General features: G+C 42.9%; 1 protein-coding gene across 4 annotated transcripts; it reads right to left on the bottom strand.

The window, feature by feature from the left end:
- Window positions 1-1,010: 1,010 nt before the first annotated feature.
- On the bottom strand, window positions 1,011-14,082 carry tecpr1b (tectonin beta-propeller repeat containing 1b). 4 transcript variants are annotated; one of them, XM_040051755.1, is made up of 26 exons: window positions 13,243-14,082; window positions 12,949-13,048; window positions 11,177-11,409; window positions 10,900-11,082; window positions 10,627-10,749; window positions 10,401-10,523; window positions 9,674-9,848; window positions 8,990-9,090; window positions 8,699-8,800; window positions 7,679-7,806; window positions 6,967-7,580; window positions 6,751-6,866; window positions 6,473-6,628; window positions 6,221-6,370; window positions 5,954-6,111; window positions 5,589-5,716; window positions 5,165-5,258; window positions 4,944-5,040; window positions 4,775-4,854; window positions 4,634-4,690; window positions 4,379-4,553; window positions 4,158-4,293; window positions 3,877-3,969; window positions 3,681-3,787; window positions 3,175-3,294; window positions 1,011-2,016 (listed from the first exon to the last, which is right to left on the bottom strand). In XM_040051755.1, the coding sequence occupies exons 3-26, from the start codon at window positions 11,399-11,401 to the stop codon at window positions 1,876-1,878; spliced, it is 3,582 nt and encodes a 1,193-aa protein (XP_039907689.1). In that variant the 5' UTR covers window positions 11,402-11,409; window positions 12,949-13,048; window positions 13,243-14,082; the 3' UTR covers window positions 1,011-1,875. The 4 variants fall into 4 exon arrangements, with proteins under 4 accessions (XP_039907689.1, XP_039907701.1, XP_039907696.1 ...); XM_040051767.1 differs by lacking the exons at window positions 12,949-13,048; window positions 13,243-14,082 and adding an exon at window positions 12,825-12,847; XM_040051762.1 differs by lacking the exons at window positions 12,949-13,048; window positions 13,243-14,082 and adding an exon at window positions 12,547-12,801.
- Window positions 14,083-18,455: the final 4,373 nt, after the last annotated feature.

Here is an 18,455-nt window from a genome sequence, read left to right as displayed (position 1 = left end):
TGTAGATGTGGCTTTCCAAATCATCCCTGCTGTGTTCTGAGAGTGGCTGTGTAGTATAATATAATGTTAATGTTCATTGTGTAAGCACAGGTGTAAACTGTAAAGCTGAAAATATAGTGGTGGACTATCAACTATCCGATTATGGCCTTCCGTGTTATTCAGTACAAAAAAATGCAGAAAAAAGCAGGATTTCCCACTGCAGTGAGTGCCACTCCCTTCAAGAACCAGAACAGTTCTGCTTTCCATGACCGTTTAATCAAGCTGTCAGTTGAGGATTTATTTTTCTCAAACTACAGACGGATCAGTGTTCTTGCTGCACAGGGTCCTACTTTTCTTTAGAGCCAGCCCCAGTTTAAGCTGGGGGATGAAGAAGTAATACACACTGCTGTATTACATTTTCAACATCCCACATTGAGTAGCCTTTTGAAGTTTAGAGCAAAAATACTTTTGTGCGTGTGTGCATCTATTTTGGGATTATAGACTAAAAAATAAGATCCCAGATTCTTTCAAATATACTCAGTTCAGAGCAGATTAAAATGGCCTATATGTGACAAAGGTCTTTTTTTAAAATGCAGGAACATCCTGTGATCAGTGCTGGAAGGTCAGGGGATTTGTGCTGCAGCTGAAACATCCACCAATCAAAACTGCAGATTGTGTCTCGGATTTTTGAGATTCACTGCAGTGTGATACGTCTGCAGGACTTCACAGCAGACAGCTTTTGCCTTTAATCACTCATTTTAACATTTGTGATTGTCTAAAGAAATTGTTTTTTTTCACAGCTCGTTTCAGCACTTGTGTAACTTTACAAATATATGGCGGGTTAACCTATATGCACATACAGAGGGAGGAATTCAGGAAACATCCTGTGCACACCTCTGTAACAATATATGAAATTCTTTGGCGGATGAGAAACACTCAGTACATAAAAAAAGAGAATAAAATAGCAAAGACGTGGAAAGGGTCAAACTTCCAAAGCCAGCTTCTGTGAAATGATGTCAAACCACAAAACGGTATTTCCAGACGTTTATTTCACATTTCAATGCCCCGGTAAGATCAATGTACAGCCGTGGTGACATTCAGACCTGCTGCAGTGTTACGGTCATAGCAGTTATCTAGATGTGTGTATATATCTATATCTATCTATAGAGATATAGATAGATATATATAGATCTCTATCAACAGGAAAAGCTTCTCATTTTATTGCAGAAGGATAGAAAGGTATTGCCTGGCGGTAAAAAGCAATATATTTTTCCCCACACAAAGTGAATGTATCAAATTTTTTTGCCAGTCATAAACACACTCCATTGCAAACATGTAATGGTCCAAAGTAAACGGAGAAACACAACTCAACAAACGCATCATAAATAAATGATAACACATTCAAATGTACATGACAGGCAACTCAAAACACAAAAACAAACAGAACAAGAGTCTACAAACCGATAACAGCTTAGGCTACTCTGGGATTGTTTGAAGTTCATTTGGTAACCAAGCCTTAGCCCTTCATCATATCCCACCTTCTTAGGTTTTATCAGGCTGCTGTGGAGAAGAATTAAAAGCTATTGCTAGATCCTGTGACATCCAGTAGCCAAAGCTTAGTAAGAGCAACAACATGCGCTCACTTTTTTCTCTGTTTTGTCATCAGTGAATACTGACATGATTTCTGCCTGGGAAACAAGCCAGCGAGTAACATTCATCCATCGATCAAGTTTCAAATCCAGCCAGTCCAAACCCATGGGTGTGATTGTGCATGTCCCTTTACACGAAGGGATAGGAGTTCGTTGAAATGGTCTGAGGAGAGATGCTGTGTATAGATCCAGGCACAAACAGGGCTGAGGAAAAAGGACGAGAAGGAAACGGGAGACAGAGAGAGAGCTACACGCTTGTGGCGCTGCCGTTCGCTTGAGTCGGACGCTGCGGGTGGACCGGGCTGCGCGATGGGCCGGCGAGAGGAGGGTGAGGGCCTCGAGGAGCCTCTGCTGAGTTCCCCCTCACACTGATGTGCTCCCATCCTCCCTGGAAGTCAAACACACGCAAATGATAAGAAATACTAGAAAAAGCTTAAACAGCTTTAACTGTTTTTGAATACTTGCATGTGATTAGCAGCACCTGGCTGCTACTTACGCACTTGATTCCTATAGAAGAGGTAAAGTTGGACTTTTCCAGAGTTCTTCTGCATTTTGGTTTAGATTTTGTTAAATAAATGAAAACACTGTGTAATTTGTTGTTGTATTTACCTTATTTTAAGACCTTGTATCTACCAGATAGATTTATTATATTGTGAATATGTACATCTTTAGAACTGAAAGCGGGTGTTACTTCATATTACCCTGACTGTATATATTTTGCTGGTTTTTAAAGTGCAGTTAATTTTAACCTAATTATTAGACAATTAAAAAAGGGCTTTACTTCAAATCTTAACGCTAAGTTTGAAAGGTGCCTTTTGCCAATAGCCTGAATTCTTCAATTCAAGTAAGGAGAACATGATGGCTCTGCCTAAAGCTTCTGCTTATGTTGATTTCAGGCTTGATTCGTAGTCCTGTGTTGGATCCCTGCAGAGCTTCTCTCTCGGTGTCACTGTTTGCATACAGAATATACTTCTCCATCAGTGTGTCTGCCAGCACGAGTGAACCTGAGCTGATCATCTTGCACTCTGCGCTAATAAATAGGGAGTAAGATTTAGTTTACACTGGCAAAATACTGGCTGTTGCGTGAGCTCTGTTAAGCATTTGTTTGACAGAGCTATTACCCCTCTGCTAATCATTACACTGTGTTTACTCTGCATTTGATTTTTATTGGCAATCATACCTACAGCGTAGATTTATCACAGTACTATTAATCAAGCTTGAGTGGTTTATGCTCTCTTATGAGAGCCACTTTCCCTGTATGATTTCACAGAGCTACACTAATCAGCTGAAGGGGCTGGATGCATCTCACATGTCCTGTGTCAGAGTTTTGCTGGATTTTTTTTTTTTTTTTTACTGTTTCTTACCACAGGAGTCCCTAGTTTCCTCAAAGTTTTTAGGGACACACTGCACACTATGCTGTGATAATAGCTTTTTGGGAATCGTTTTTTTGGTGCTGGGATACAATATAATAATATCTTTGGCATCTTTCAGTTTCAACTGAAGAAATGGGAACAGTTTTTGCAACAGGTATCAACTAGGAGCTCACCCCTATCCCATAGTCCCAGGACAGGCCCTTGGGCTGCATGGGTCCCACGCTCGTCCTGTGGCAGACGGCTCCGGGAGTCTCAGCAGGAAAACCTGGAACTCCGTCTGCTATGATCCACACCTGGAGAAAACAGCATCGCTGACACAAACTCCAGCCTTACAACATGCAAATGTAGTTATTGATGGATAGACTTCTTGTTTTAAGCCTTCGCTTGAGTTTATTTAGTGTTTATTACACTCAGCTAAGTCTCTGGGGTGACGGGGCTTTTCAGACTTTGGTAACTGAATGCTAAAAACATATCTGTTTAGATGGGCAACTGGGCGATATGAATGCAACAGGTCTGCTATTATGTAAAGTTAATTTGAATTCTCTTAATGCTTTGAACTCCAGTTTTACTATAAATGCAGTTTATTTATTTTTTTATTCCTTTTAATGTCTTTTAGATTCTGTTTTACTTTTAATTCCATTACAGCTTGTTTGCTTCTGGAAACTGTGGTAACACTGACCTGGTCCAGCGGCCCCACAGAAACCTTGGTGACATTGTTGGAGATGAGCTCCCAGGCGGACCCCTGTGGGTAGCTGGGGGTGAGGCCCTGTCTGTACCACAGGTTACCTAAATGACATTAACAGAAGGTATTGCCATTTAACTCATGTTCTCGCATTTTAATAGACATTGGTCCAATAAAATATAATATTGCTCACTGTTTTCATCCACAGCAAAGACAGAGGTCCGCCCAACAGAAAGCTGTCTGAGGGTCTGTCTCAGGGGGGAGGGGATGTGGTACCAGCACTCTCCTGCAGAGAGACAAAAGCTCTTGAAAAATAGACAAAGTCTGGCTCTCTTTGGTTTCTCGCTGTTATATTAGTCGATGCATGCACTCACATCATAAATCATTTAACTTTATTCTCTTTTCCTCCAGAACACATTACAACTTTATGACTTATATATATGATTCATTATGAGATTTATAAATTTAACTGACCTGCAGGGTTTTGTGGGGATACTGATCCTCTGTAGAAGACAGCTCCATCCTTGGCAATGGCCCATACCTGATTGGCTCCACCGATAGAGATGGACTTAAAGGGCTGGTCAGTGCCCACATGGAGCCACGAGCTGCCCTATGTGGTCAGACCCAGTGAGGTTAGAGATGGTTAGAAGTGTGAAGTAACTACCTATAAAACAGATCCTCAGCACGTTTCTCACCGCAGGGTTTTGGAGGCTGACTCCCAACCGACACAAGACATCTCCCTTGTCGCTGAGGGCCCAGACAGGGACCTGCTCCATTTTGCTCTGGGCCAGGCATGGCATCAGTGAGATGTCACTCAGGCGGATGGGTGGGACCTGATTCCATGGAGCTTGCAATGTGATCTTACACTTCCTGGGTGTGGATATGTTATTGTTAAGATGCTGCAAAAACTGAGCGCTACAAAATCCCAGCGATGCGAATTGTGCGCTTACCTAGTCCATCGTCTGCGTCTAACAAAGTCTTTCATGGTTTTGTGGCCATGAAATGTCCTGTAGAAAACAGATGAGTCAATAAAAGGGAAGGACTTCTTTCGAGACACCCTAATAAAAACAAATAAAAAAAAGCTTACGTACGTGGGAAAGTCTGCAGCATACTGCCAGCCTTCTTTGTCCGTTCCTCCGGGGACGCTGTAGTCCACGGCCCACTCTGACACCTGAAACAAACGTTCATGGCAGAGAATGCCAGTGAGACAAAAAAAAAAATGAATATTTCGGAGGAACCAATCCCTCGGATTCTACCTACCCAGGACCACTGAGGGGAGGGCGGGTATGTGCTGCCTTTGATGCACTCCTTCAGGCCGCTTTCATCGCTCCACATAGGGCGGTCTGTAGGAAGCCCTCTGGAGGAGTAAATCACAAAGGAATGGTGTAAGGTGGCGAGAACAGCTGCAAAGCTTAAAATAAAGTGCAAAGACTTAAAAACTGTAAAAGATGGGGTGGGGTGTGTGCGGGGGGCAACCCTACTTGTCTGTGTATCCAGTCATAGGGTTCCATCTTTGATTCTCATACACATGCACGCTCCTGACGTCGGTCTGCTGGTGCATCTGAACGGCCCCTCCTGCAGAAACGAAGAAACATTAAACTTTCATGCAAACAAGGGAATTAATATTTATGCATGTGTATCTGTGTGTGCTTCTACAGTGGCAACAGATGGAAGAGACTTTAAAATATGCTCAAGCAGTTGCACATCAAACTAGAACATGCAAGCAAGAAAAGAGCAGACTGTTTTTTTTTTTTTTAGATATTTACATGTTAGTATTTTATTTATTTGGTAACAATCAGTTAGCTGGAAAAAGTTTGGCTTTGCTAAATAAGAACATGTCTTTATTTTGAAGTACTCCTTGTATAGGTGTGGGGACATGGGTAATCGTCTACAGGACATGTTTACCCGGGTTGGGCTGTTGCTCACAGCGCCCACTGTAGACCCAGGCGGTGCCGTCCCACCCGATGCCCCACACCAGCCCCAGACTGTTAGACTCTACACAGCGCAGGTGGCCGTGGATCTGGCGCCAAAACCTGCAGCACCATACAGCGGAAGCACCCAGCGTTAGCTCCAGTATAGTTAGCACAGACTGAAAGTGATTAGATGCTCAAATGCTACCCACTTTAAGCAGACAGAGATGTATGTTAGCATGTTAGTGAGGCAGTGATTTAAAATAAAAACAGAGTAACGAGAAACCAGGTCAAGACAGTGAGAAAGAATGAAAAGACATGAAAAAGCAGACAGAATCCACTGCTCGGTATCATTCTCACATGAGGTCACAGGCCACGGCATGCGCAGGGGCCTCCAGCGAGAGGGACGGCTCGTGGACCATGATGTCTCCCTTTGATGTGGTGGACCACAGGGCCTGTTTGGACGGGAGACCTGTGATCCCTCGACACTCACAGCAACAGTCAGACAACAAGCACAACTGAAGACACAAAGCAGATCCAGAAACAATGGAGAATCTGATCAGCCTCACTGAAAAATAACAGATGGGAACAACTGTCAAACTGCTTAATGATGCATAAAGCTGTTACCCAATCACTCATATCCTTTTCGCTTTGTGCTGCCAGGACCAGAGGCCACCTCTGTTTGGTCCTTTCGGCAGTGTACACAGCAAAGGCATAGTGGCAGTCCCTGAGCACCGGAACCAGCGCCGTCACTTCATTTATAAACACATGAAGGTACTAAGACACAGAGAATGAACAGAGAGTGACCAAGAGACATCTATCTGTGCTTTCTGACACTTCTTATGAGACTTTAACCGGTCGCGGCTTAACACAACCGACCTTTTTCTCATCATACTGTGTGTAGTAAACAAAGAAAATGCTGTCCTTTTTGCCATCTGACTTGGTGGACTGCTCGAGAGCAACGCCCACATCGATCCAGCGCTGAGGTTTCCAGTCTCTCCACCAGCGCAGTGTGCCCTTACGCACCCACACCGACTGATGAGAGAAAAGGAGGCACAGATGTAGACACGGACACAGCCGCGGGTGTGCCATGAATATAATGAATCCAACACTTAGAGGAGCATGTTAAGAGACATGCCAAATATAAGCTGTCTTACGTTGCTTCTTTCCAGCGGTTTCTTGCTGATCTCCTCTCTGTGTTCCTGCTGCTGTGGCTGTTTGCTCCAGGCGGCTGACTGGACTGGAGTCAGTGACAGAGAGGTGGTGAGAGGACCTGATGGACAGAGATACAGCTCACACAATCATTCAGAGACATAAAATGGAGCAAAAACACAATATCACAATATAAGTATTGTGACTGGTTGTCCATATACCTGCAGGACTAAGCCAGCTAATCTGTGAACTCGCATCCACGTCGCAACCTCCACCGGAAATCCAAGTCCACACTGGTCCTTCCTCTTCCCCCACTCCCCGAGAGCTCTCCAGAGTCCCCAGGGCATAAGTGGCAGCTGCACTGCCATCGCCCGCTGAGGGCCCTGCCATTTGTGCACCTCGAGCCGCCTCTGCCCCCTCCAGGTCCACGTTCATCCAGGGGACATCGTGCCCTCCGGCATCAGGGGTTTGGAGTACTGGGGCCGGAGGTGGCTCCTCACGCTCTTCCTGCGGCATCTCTGTGATGGACGGTTGCAGCGTGGAGGTTCTGTCACGATCGGACACCAGGCTGTTGATGAAGCTGTCACTGGCAGGAATAAAAGGCTTGGGGGCATTCGTTTGGGGGGCTAAAAGAGCATCTTCTTTTTCCTGTGGAGGCGTAGGTGAGTCAGAGCCCCCTAAGGGGACTACAGAGGGTGCTTCTGCTTCTAAGATGGGGGTGTTAGAAGTGCTGTTTTGAGGGTCGGCAGGACCCAACTCTGAGTCTGAATCAGTGCAGCTCAGAACGGAGCCCTGTGATGCCTCAGTCAACTGCCCGTTGAACTCACAGCCATCCCTGTTAAACAACACACATGCAAACACACACACAATACTAAGCTTGAATGTGCACTGTACTTGCCAATTAAAATATGCAGTTAATTTATTTATGCACACCTGGGCGGAATAACCTCTTTACTATTGCCCCATTGGGCAGAAACAGGGATCCAGCCATTTCCACTTGGCTCAGATGGGGTGACACCTATTCTAAAATACAGGCCGCGGTCCTCACCGACCGCCCACACCTAACAGGAGAACAGAGGAAAAAAAACAAAACAAATGCTGTAGCATAAAAAATGAAAGACGGCCATTGACGTACATGCAATATTTACTTATTGAGTTATTAAATAGTTTTCACTCTCAGTAATCGCAGGAAAGTATTCACTCCTCAATAACACATCAGAAGCTCTAGCAGGACACAGGCAAGTACTACTTTATAAGGCCATATACTGTAACACTGGCTCCTGCCACCTCACACAAGCCATTCCCATAATTGCAACCCTGAAATATGAAATATGGGATACGATGACGATGGCTTGGCCAGCTTCTAATTAGGGAGTCTTCCCCTATGTGAGGCGAGTAGGAATATAGTCTGGGGATATATAAGGCTGGGCCTGCTGGGACATTGGCTGGAACGTCTGGCTGTGCTCTTGTTACAGGACTACAGGCAAGAGAAGGAGGGGGACATGGGTGAGACCGAAAGGGAGGAGGTGCGAGATATGGGTTTGCAGAGCTAGCGAAGTCTTCAGCAGTAAGGCACAGGATCGAAAGCTTTCTGCCTCACCCTAAGACCTGATCTGGTTTGTCCTGAAACCAGATCCAGAGTGACAGTAACGCGAAGCAGACAGAGGTGGTAGCAGTCAGAAGTACAGAAGCTGTGCAGAGCAGGCACCATCTGCAGTGGAGTTTAAAAGACCCAAGCAGCAAGAAAGATCGAAGAAAATCTTATCCTTAATAGTTAAATTTCACCCACAGGCCCACTTCAGTGGCAACAGCTAACCTATTAAATCCACATTCTAAGCATTTGAGGAATATCTTTTCATATAAGCAGTATTATATTATAAAGTCGACTCGTTCAGCTGTTTATTCAAACTGATGATCCGCTGATGAAATGTTTCAGCTCTAAGCTCTCCTAACCTGGTCATTCAGTCCTACGTCCACCATCATCATCTCCCCTCCGATGCTGATCCAGCCAGAGCCACAGGGGTTGTGGGAGTTCACGCCACGCCTGAACCACACCTGGATTCACGCACCGACGTTGGGGTCATTACTCAAAAATGTATTTTAGTGCAGTAGCAGTAATTCAGTAATACAGTTTACTTCTTTTTAAATCAAAGCATTTGTTTCATTTCAGTCTCAAGAAAATTGCAGTGACGCTGTCAGTGGGCTACAATGCCCTAACATAACTGCAACTGACTAATAACCCACCTTGTAGTCCTTAGTGACCACCCAGACCACACTGACTCCTACAGCCACGTGAAGCGCTTCAATTTCCTTTCCCGGTGATTCCACCTCGAGCCACGACGTGCCTCACAGAAGAAGAAGAAAATGCTTTACAAACGCAGCACAAAGGCAAGCCTTCCTCATAATGAGGACGCCGTCATTACTGAGAAGCTTCCTGTTGAGTTCTCAAATCATCTAAACATGAACAAACCAGATGTGATGTTGATTTTTATCTTTAAAAGGGAGTGAGTCTTCCTAATTCGATACACACTCATATTTTTAAGTTTTTAAAAAAAAAAAATGTTTAAATTTTTTGCCACTTTCATGCCTTTAAACCTTTACTTTTGATACCGACCTGGAATATGACAGTACTACCTGTTGTATGTTTACTAAGACTGACAGTTGGAAATGCAATGAATTTCACTTACTACTTTCTAAATATGTCATATATCAGTGGGACTGTGTTATAATACTATTACAAAAATGATCATAGCATTTAAACTGCATTATTAATGACTTTCAGAGCAGCTACATAATGATTCCTAACTGAAAGAGTCCCAAAATCACTGAGTGATCCTGTATGAGAGATTGTTGAAGTAAAGAAAAGGGGACCAGAGTGAGACATAATGGAAAATTGTTGAGTAAATGTGAGCTACAATGAGAGCTCACCAGTGGGACTGTCCAGGCTCAGGCCAGTTCGCACCAGCAGGTTCCCATCCCAGAGCAAAGCCCACAGCAGGTCTCCAGGACCAGCTGATATCTGAGCCACCTCCTTGGGCACTTCAACTTCTTCCCAGCTGGTCCCTTCTGGCACACGAGGGTGGATACCCTCTCTGAACCACACCTGCAGGGTAAAGGTAACATCAGCAGATCATCATCTGACACACCCCTTCATTTAAAAAGACAGATCCATACCATGTTAGGTGGCTGAGCTCATTCTGGGATAGATAATAGAGCATCAATTTTAACTTGATTAATCATCAAGTTAGTCACAATTTAACTGGTTCACGAGAAGCCTCACGGTCAAGGACCATATGAAACTATATGAAGTCATGCTGCCCTCTTGTGGCTAAACCTTAGAAGTGGCCTACGCTCAGCATGAGAGGATCCTGTTGCAACAGAATACATCATTAATCTTGAATTGTTTGATCTCATGAGATTTAAATGTGTTTGCGAATGTGCTTGATTAAAGCTTCCACAGCATTGTATTGAGGTTGTTGGTGGAGAAGCTTTACACTTCCCTGAACAACAGCAGAATGTTTTTAGAGCTCTTTAAACTTTTCAGGAATTTTCTGCACTGCCATAACCTCTTTTTATAATCTTATGGTACGGTTATTCATTTTAATACACATTTATTATGATTACAGTAAATGGGTCTTACACACACATTGCTCACCTGTCCCTGTTGAGACACACTCCAGAAGTAGGGATACCTTCCGGACTGGTCGCTCATCTCCCAGCCACCACAGCTGATGTCACAGAGCGGCAGTGGAGGTTTCCTGGGATTGTCCAAGGGGATCTGCAGAGGAAGACAAGGCTACTGCGGTAATTCTTTTGCTTTGTCTCATAGTGAAAGTAACATGATCATACAGAAATACAGAATAAATGGAGACTTTTGAAACCTTTGCCCAAGTGCCTTGTGCTATGTATCTTCTGTAGCGGATCCACCGTCTACGACGGACACAAGAATTCCACTTTTTGTCAGGGGAGAAGTTGGCTGGGAAGTCAACAGCATACTCCCAGCCCTACAGAGTCCAAGGTAGTGAGCATGTGATTAAAACTGGAAGTATTTGTTTTAAATATGAATTAAATATTATGAGAAACAGAAGAACAGAGGAAAGACAGGAGGATGTAAACAAAGGGTTTGTATGTGTTCATGAGGAGTTATTTCTCACCCCAGTCTGGCTGGGTTCTCCTCCACAGGTGTGATCCACATACCAGTCTCCCTCCCACTCCCAGCTGCGGGACGGCAGCTGGAAGCTGTGGAGTGGCTGGGGATTCATTCCGGTCACATCGCTCCACGGCCAACGGTCGGTGGGCAGCAGTGTGTCAGTAAAGCCATCCACTGGGTTCCACCTCTGAAAAAACAAACATTAAAAAAAAACACAGATTTAGCATTAATCATAAACAGCATCTCCATTTACAGCGTTAAAATATACAACCTTGTCCCACCTGGTTTTCATAGGTCTCCTCCCGGTAGCGAATCGGGGTCTCACTGGGCATCATATTGAGGTAAACATGGTGGTCACAGCCGATGCCCCAGCAGCGCCCCTTCCCTGCAGAGACACGTTTGAGCTCTAGTAGCGAGTCATCAGCACGTTCCCAGCGCTGGCCGGCTGTAGAAAGGCTGTACACTCTGCCGTACACGTCCACAGCCCACAGAAGTGTTATTGGCATGATGGTTCCTGAACAGGAACAAGAGGACAACACTCATCATTCCAAGCTGTGCCTTACATATTGTAAAACTCTCTGCTCATAGCATCGAAAAGCATCCCTCACAAATCACAAATGACTGCATTATTAAAAGTGTTTTATTTAAAAAAAAAAAAAAACATCAATAAATAAATAAGTGTCTAACATATTTTCTGGAGTTTTAGGTTTATATCTGTTACTCAAAAATAATAACATGCAGTTAGGTCTATAAGTTTTTGGGCAATTACATATTTGTTGTAGTTTTGCCCCTGTATACCAACACTGTGGATTTAAATCAAGTAATCAAGATGTGATTGAAGTGCAGACTTTTTATTTGAATTCAAGGCATTTAACAAAATTAGGAATTAGAGTAATTTTTATAGATAGTCCCTCATTTTCAAGGGCTCAGTAGTAAAGAGACAATGCTCAATGCCAGATGAAAAACATGAGCAGATAAAAGATCTGGAGTTGATTTGAACCTGCTGTTTGAAATCTCAATATGAGGTCCAAAGAGATGCAAGTTTAGGCCATTGTTAGATTAAACAATGGATTAAAAGAAGAAAAAAGATAAACCAATCAGAGTGATAGCAAACATTTTAGAGTTGCCAAAATCAACAATCTGGTCCGTTCATAAAAACTGGCCAGTCCTGAAAGGCCACAGAAGATGAATGAAGTGGATGATGACAGAATTATTTCCATGGTAAAGAAAAACGACTTCACAACATCTAACCAAGTCTAACCAGTTTAAAACAGGGTGCACAACACTGGTTCCACTCCTGAACAAGGAAGCCAGATTAGACTTTGCCAGAAAAGAGGGCAGTGCTTCAAAGTGCAAATTAATACTAGTGGAAAATAAATATATTTACTTATATTCTTAAATGGTCACTTGAGGTCAACCCAACAGAGCAGCTTGTCGGTCACTGAAGACAAAACTAAATGCAGAAAGACAAACAAACCAGCAGCGACTGAAGGAATCCTTATTAGTTTGTCCAGTTACGTCTGAGCCTCTGAAAATTGTGTACTATGTAGGGTATAAAAAAGCTGTATGTCCTAAACAGTTAATGCATTAATTTTACAGTGCAGAGTTTCAGCTGATTTAAAGCTGCACAGTCGTTAATTGCTAGAGTTACCTGATCGTAAACAAAAACGTAATGGAGCCAACTAAACAGACTCAACCTTATCTTCTGTAAAAACAAACAAACGAGGAAGTCGACTTTTATATTGAAAAGTTTGACCGGAAGTCTTCCTTTTATGTTGGCTGGCTGGCTTGACCCTTGTGTTATCAACTGATACTAATCCGCTACAGTATACTATGTCAAGGCTATCCATTGAGCCGGGCCCTTTTGTTTGCCTCTCGCATAAACAGAAGTAAACAGAAGGAGCTCATCACATCAGCGTTTTTATTAACCTGCAGCTGTCCAGGCTGAACTTGTTATAGATGACAGACAGCAGTAAAGCTTTACGCAATCACACACAGGAGCTCCAGTAAATCCAGGATCAGAAACACTGCACGGGCTACCGCAGCAGCCTACCTGAATATTGGTATCCGATCCGCGGTCGTCAAGGGAATATCCACAGACGCGTCATGACATCAGGTGCAGCAGCCGATGCCTGTCATCTCTGAGGCCCATGCTGGGACACATTCAAACCCCCAAGTTATTAACAACAGACGGGATGTAACGCCTGCTATGCTGCATGATAACACAGTTGATATCTACTAAGATGTGCCGCAAAGTCGGGTATAAGCTGTTTACATCCTCAGGGAACAGGCAGCAGTCAGCTGGCGTCCCCCCCCCCCAAAATAAAACGTTCCAACTGTTACTTACGCATGAGGCTCCGTGACGCAGCAGCACCTCTGGGGAGAACAAATAAAGTCATCCATGCACACAGTAGTATTAAATTCACATTCTGGACCACAGGAATCCTCCGTGCAGCTCCCACTCCACAACAGGAAATGGAGGAAGTGCTGCTATGATTGGTTGAAGCTCGGCAGGCGCGTGGGATCTCTTTCTCCCATTGGTCGAACACCGGAGCCCATGATATATTTTTTTCCGACCGCTGCAGCTGATCAGCAGGCATTTTTTAATAATTTATTCAGCGCCAGATGAATTATTGAAGCGCGAGCTTGATTACAGTTTGGAATATTTCGCCACAAACTCGAGTAACAAAAAATAACTTAACTTTTGAACCCGATGGGATATGTTAAAACCGGCTCAGCACCTTGGACAGGCGCACTTTGATCCACCTGAGCTTCAGGAAACAGTAGAAGCTTTAGACAAAGTGGATGGCCAACCCTGGGACAGGCTCAACTCTGCACGACTTCAAAGACGTCCTCCTTTCTGGTTGTAAGAATGCTGAACAACACAGGGGCGTCTTTGGATGGAAAGGAAACCTGCAGAGTGTCAGTATTCCTGCCTGTGCCACCAACTTTGGACTGATCTACCGTCAGTGTTACAGACAGTCTTTACATCCGCCAACACCAGAGTAAAAATAGTCCCCTAAGTTCTACATTCAAAACATTACCGAATTGAGGTTGTAATAAATCACAATTATCAAGCAACTGAAAAACGTTTTTTTCTTCTTCTTTGAATTACTTAAGTGGTTCCCAACCTGTGGATTGGGCCCACTGTGAGGAGACACAGGACAAAACTAAGGGATGTTAAGATGAACAATACATTCATTTTGTGTGTGTGCATGTGTTGTTGTTGTTGTTTATGTGAAAGTACTGATTTATTATTCAAACATACCTGAAAATAACTCATACACTCAATCTGATAAATAAATTAACAATTAATTAAAAGTAGCAACATTCTTTGCATGTACAGTTGTGGCCAAAAGTTTTGAGAATTACATAAATATTGGAAATTGGAAAAGTTGCTGCTGAAGTTTTTATAATAGCAATTTACATATACTACAGAATGTTATGAAGAGTGATCAGATGAATTGCATACTCCTTCTTTGCCATGAAAATTAACTTAATCCCAATAAAACCTTTCCACTGCATTTCATTGCTGTCATCAAAGGACCCGCTGAGATCATTTCAGTAATCGTCTTGTTAACTCAGGTGAGAATGTTGACGGGCACAAGGCTGGAGATCATTATGTCAGGCTGATTGGGTTAGAATGGCAGACCTGACATGTTAAAAGGAGGGTGATGCTTGAAATCATTGTTCTTCCATTGTTAACCATGGTGACCTGCAAAGAACCGCGTGCAGCCATCATTGCGTTGCATAAAAATGGCTTCATAGGCAAGGATATTGTGGCTACTAAGATTGCACCTAAATCAACAATTTATAGGATCATCAAGAACTTCAAGGAAAGAGGTCCAATTCTTGTTAAGAAGGCTTCAGGGCGTCCAACAAAATCCAGCAAGCGCCAGGATCGTCTCCTAAAGAGGATTCAGCTGCGGGATCGGAATGCCACCAGTGCAGAGCTTGCTCAGGAATGGCAGCAGGCAGGTGTGAGCGCACCTGCACGCACAGTGAGGCGAAGACTGTTGGAAGATGGCCTGGTGTCAAGAAGGGCAGCAAAGAAGCCACTTCTCTCCAAAAAAACCCCCCATCAGGGACAGATTGATCTTCTGCAGAAAGTATGGTGAATGGACTGCTGAGGAGTGGGGAAAAGTCATATTCTCCAATGAAGCCTCTTTCCGATTGTTTGGGGCATCTGGAAAAAGGCTTGTCCGGATAAGAAAAGATGAACACTACCATCAGTCCTGTGTCATGCCAACAGTAAAGCATCCTGAGACCATTGATGTGTGGGGTTGCTTCTCATCCAAGGGAGTGGGCTCATTCACAATTTTGCCCCAAAACACAGCCATAAATAAAGACTGGTACCAAAACACTCTCCAACAGCAACTTCTTCCAACAATCCAACAACAGTTTGATGAAGAACAATGCATTTTCCAGCACGATGGAGCACCGTGCCATAAGGCAAAAGTAATAACTAAGTGGCTCGGGGAACAAAACGTTGAAATTTTGGGTCCATGGCCTGGAAACTCCCCAGATCTTAATCCCATTGAGAACTTGTGGTCAATCCTCAAGAGGTGGGTGCACAAACAAAAACCCACTAATTCTGACAAACTCCAAGAAGTGATCATGACAGAATGGGTTGCTATCAGTCAGGATTTGGCCCAGAAGTTGATTGAGAGCATGCCCAGTCGAATTGCAGAGGTCCCGAAAAAGAAGGGCCAACACTGCAAATACTGACTCTTTGCATAAATGTCATGTAATTGTCGATAAAAGCCTTTGAAATGTATGAAGTGCTTGTAATTATATTTCAGTACATCACAGAAACAACTGAAACAAAGATCTAAAAGCAGTTTAGCAGAAAACATTGTGAAAACTAATATTTGTGTCATTCTCAACTTTTGGCCGCGAATGTATTTTGGAACTAGTAAATGTGCCCATCTCTAAAGCACTTTGGGTATTTTGTTTTTAAAAATGTGCAACAAACTATAAATAAAATAGACATGACAGTGAACACAGAAAGGTTCAGACATTTTTCATAGTGCATGTTTGAGGTTTAGAGGATAGAAACAAAAATATCGATCCTATCGTGTTAGTATCAATCTGATACCAGTGCTGGTATCGGTATTAGTGATATTTAGGTTGATATGCCCACCTTTAATTAGCCTGGTACAAACAACAGCAACACACAGACAACTCAGAAACACTGTAAGATTAACTGTACTAACAGCTCTTCCAAGCAGTGTCTGCCAAGTTTTGATGGACGATTAAACCTTTTGTGGTGTTTGGGTCTGTTTGGCTTTGTCTCCTTAGTTTTTCCTCTTCCTGCATGCTGTTTCCTGCATGAGGTTCAAACATTGTTACATTATAAACACCAAAACATGTCTGTGTCCACATTCCAACACATTTTCTCTCTGTTTTTGGTGAAACACTATATTTCCTCACACTCTACTGCAGCTGAAAATCAGGGGTAGGGAACCACAAACAAATAGCTTGCTAGGGTGACTCCTTACTGATTAGTTAGCAAGTTAGCAAAGAGATCCTCTGCTCAGAGAACTGCAGTAATTTTTGAGGAGAGACAAGATTTGGAAGATGATGAAGAGTTTTCACAAGTCCTTTTGTCTTTTTTGGATAAGACAGTGCAGACAGATGTGTCTGGCCTACTCACAATGGCCTTAAAATATGAATGAAAAATGAAGTTTGAGTTTTGATAAATTAGCAGGTTAAATGTGTTACATTCAGATATATTCATAGATGCTAATCTGGAAGTGCTTCTAAGCCTTCATCTGGTCAACTTGACTGTTTTATTAGACCGGACATGGTCAGAGTTGCTTTCCCCTCACCATCATTGTCAACAGCTTTCTTTGCTAATTTGTTGCATGAGTTTATAACTGATAAATCACTGAAACTGGTTTACTTGCTAATGCTAGCTGTGTTTCCACACAGAGTGCAGATTCCAACTGATATTAGAGCACTGAAAGCAGAGCCATCGGCAGCTTGCCTTGAACATTGTTCTCCCACAGGTTTACCATGAAAGAACAGAGGTTTATCCAATGCGCATGCGGAAACCACCAGACAAAAGCTTCTGGCCTCTCAGCTTTCCCAGCTCCAGTCATTGTTACCAGAAGATGGACACCACTGAAAAACAGAGAGGGCTACAGTTCCCTATGAGTAGAAAACAAGCCAGATTTCAACGACAATGGCCACAAGATGGCAGTAGAGTATAGACATAAACAGGCAAAGAGCTTCATGGAGGTGAGGTGCTGAGGAGCTGAGATGAAAGGAAGGAGTTTTCTTTATTAATGCATTTCTTTTAAAGATTTGCCCTGACATAGAGGACTCAAGTGCAAGAAGTATACATGTAACACACACACACACACACATATACACACACACACACACAGCTATTTGTTTAATGGGGTCAATTTCTAGTCAATTTCTAATTCACTTCAAAGAAGTAAAGGCCTGTAGTGACCCCACACCTGCTTAATTTATATTTGGTCCATCCATATCCTGATTATGATTGACTCTTCCTTTGTTTTTGCTTTTCTCCATACTTGGTCACAAAACACAAGTAGTCCTCTTGTTCATAAATGTACTCAGGCAGAGTTAAATTCCAAATTATAAACCAATTAAAAATAAACAGCTGTTATGTATCTTTACATAAATGTCAAGGATGTACTGTGCAGCAGGCAGAGGTAGGACCCAAACATAGGACTCAGAGACAAGGGAATTAACTTAGGAAGGCATTTGCTGTGACACTGAACTCTATAAGAGGTACAAAGAAACACTAAAAGAAACAAAGGAGAACTTCCGCTGAGATGAGAGAAAAAACCAATGTTAAGACAAGACCGATTAACCACAAGAGGAGACTAGACACTGATGGAGAGAAACTCAGAAATCACAAAGAGCTGAAGACTAACTAAAACATACTTAATACAAGGCGTAAAAATAACCACGAATATGAGAAGCACTGAAAATTCAAAAATAAACAGCATTCTGCCCACAAACTAGAAAACACTGGGTCATAGACCCCGTACCATAACAATAAATTATTATATGTGTGCTGATTCAGTAACACAGGAATGTGCACCAGACTGGGCAACATAACAAAAGTATAAATACCACCCAAGAGTTGATGTTCCCATATAATATATTGATGCCCTTTGCTTACCAGGCATATGGTCACATGTGGCACCCACAATGCTACACTTCAGGCTTCGAAACCCATTCTCAAAACTATCCTTTGCTACTTCCATATTGAATTTTCTTGCAATAACATTTCAGCACATACATTTTTTTAATAATCTGCTGATTATGACTGGTTGCCATTGCCAGGAATTTGCTAGATCGTTTAGATTTCTTCAGCACTCCTGTCCTCTGATTAAAGATGTGAACTCAATATTATGCAACGCTAGGTACTAATAAGGGCAGCAGTTATGTAAGTCACGGAGTAAACAGGTCTGGCTCAGACTCTGAGGCATGGAAACAACAGCCAATATGATGCAAACCATCCCTGAATTATGAGCAGAATATCACCAAATATCAACTGGTACCAGCAGATAATCGCTC

Source organism: Simochromis diagramma, unplaced genomic scaffold (assembly GCF_900408965.1).
Source record: "Simochromis diagramma unplaced genomic scaffold, fSimDia1.1 OVJJ01000321.1, whole genome shotgun sequence".
NCBI lineage: Eukaryota > Metazoa > Chordata > Actinopteri > Cichliformes > Cichlidae > Simochromis > Simochromis diagramma.
Note: the sequence above shows the minus strand (reverse complement) of the source record. Positions and strands in the feature narration are given on the sequence as shown.

Excerpts from the sequence above, each read along its gene's own strand:
- tecpr1b (XM_040051755.1), bottom strand. The coding sequence starts at position 11,401 with ATGCCAATAACACTTCTGTGGGCTGTGGACGTGTACGGCAGAGTGTAC. Across the intron at positions 7,581-7,678 it reads AAAGAGGTTATTCCGCCCAG|GGATGGCTGTGAGTTCAACG; the intron begins GTGTGCATAAAT and ends GTTGTTTAACAG. Across the intron at positions 6,629-6,750 it reads AACCGCTGGAAAGAAGCAAC|TCGGTGTGGGTGCGTAAGGG; the intron begins GTAAGACAGCTT and ends TTCTCTCATCAG.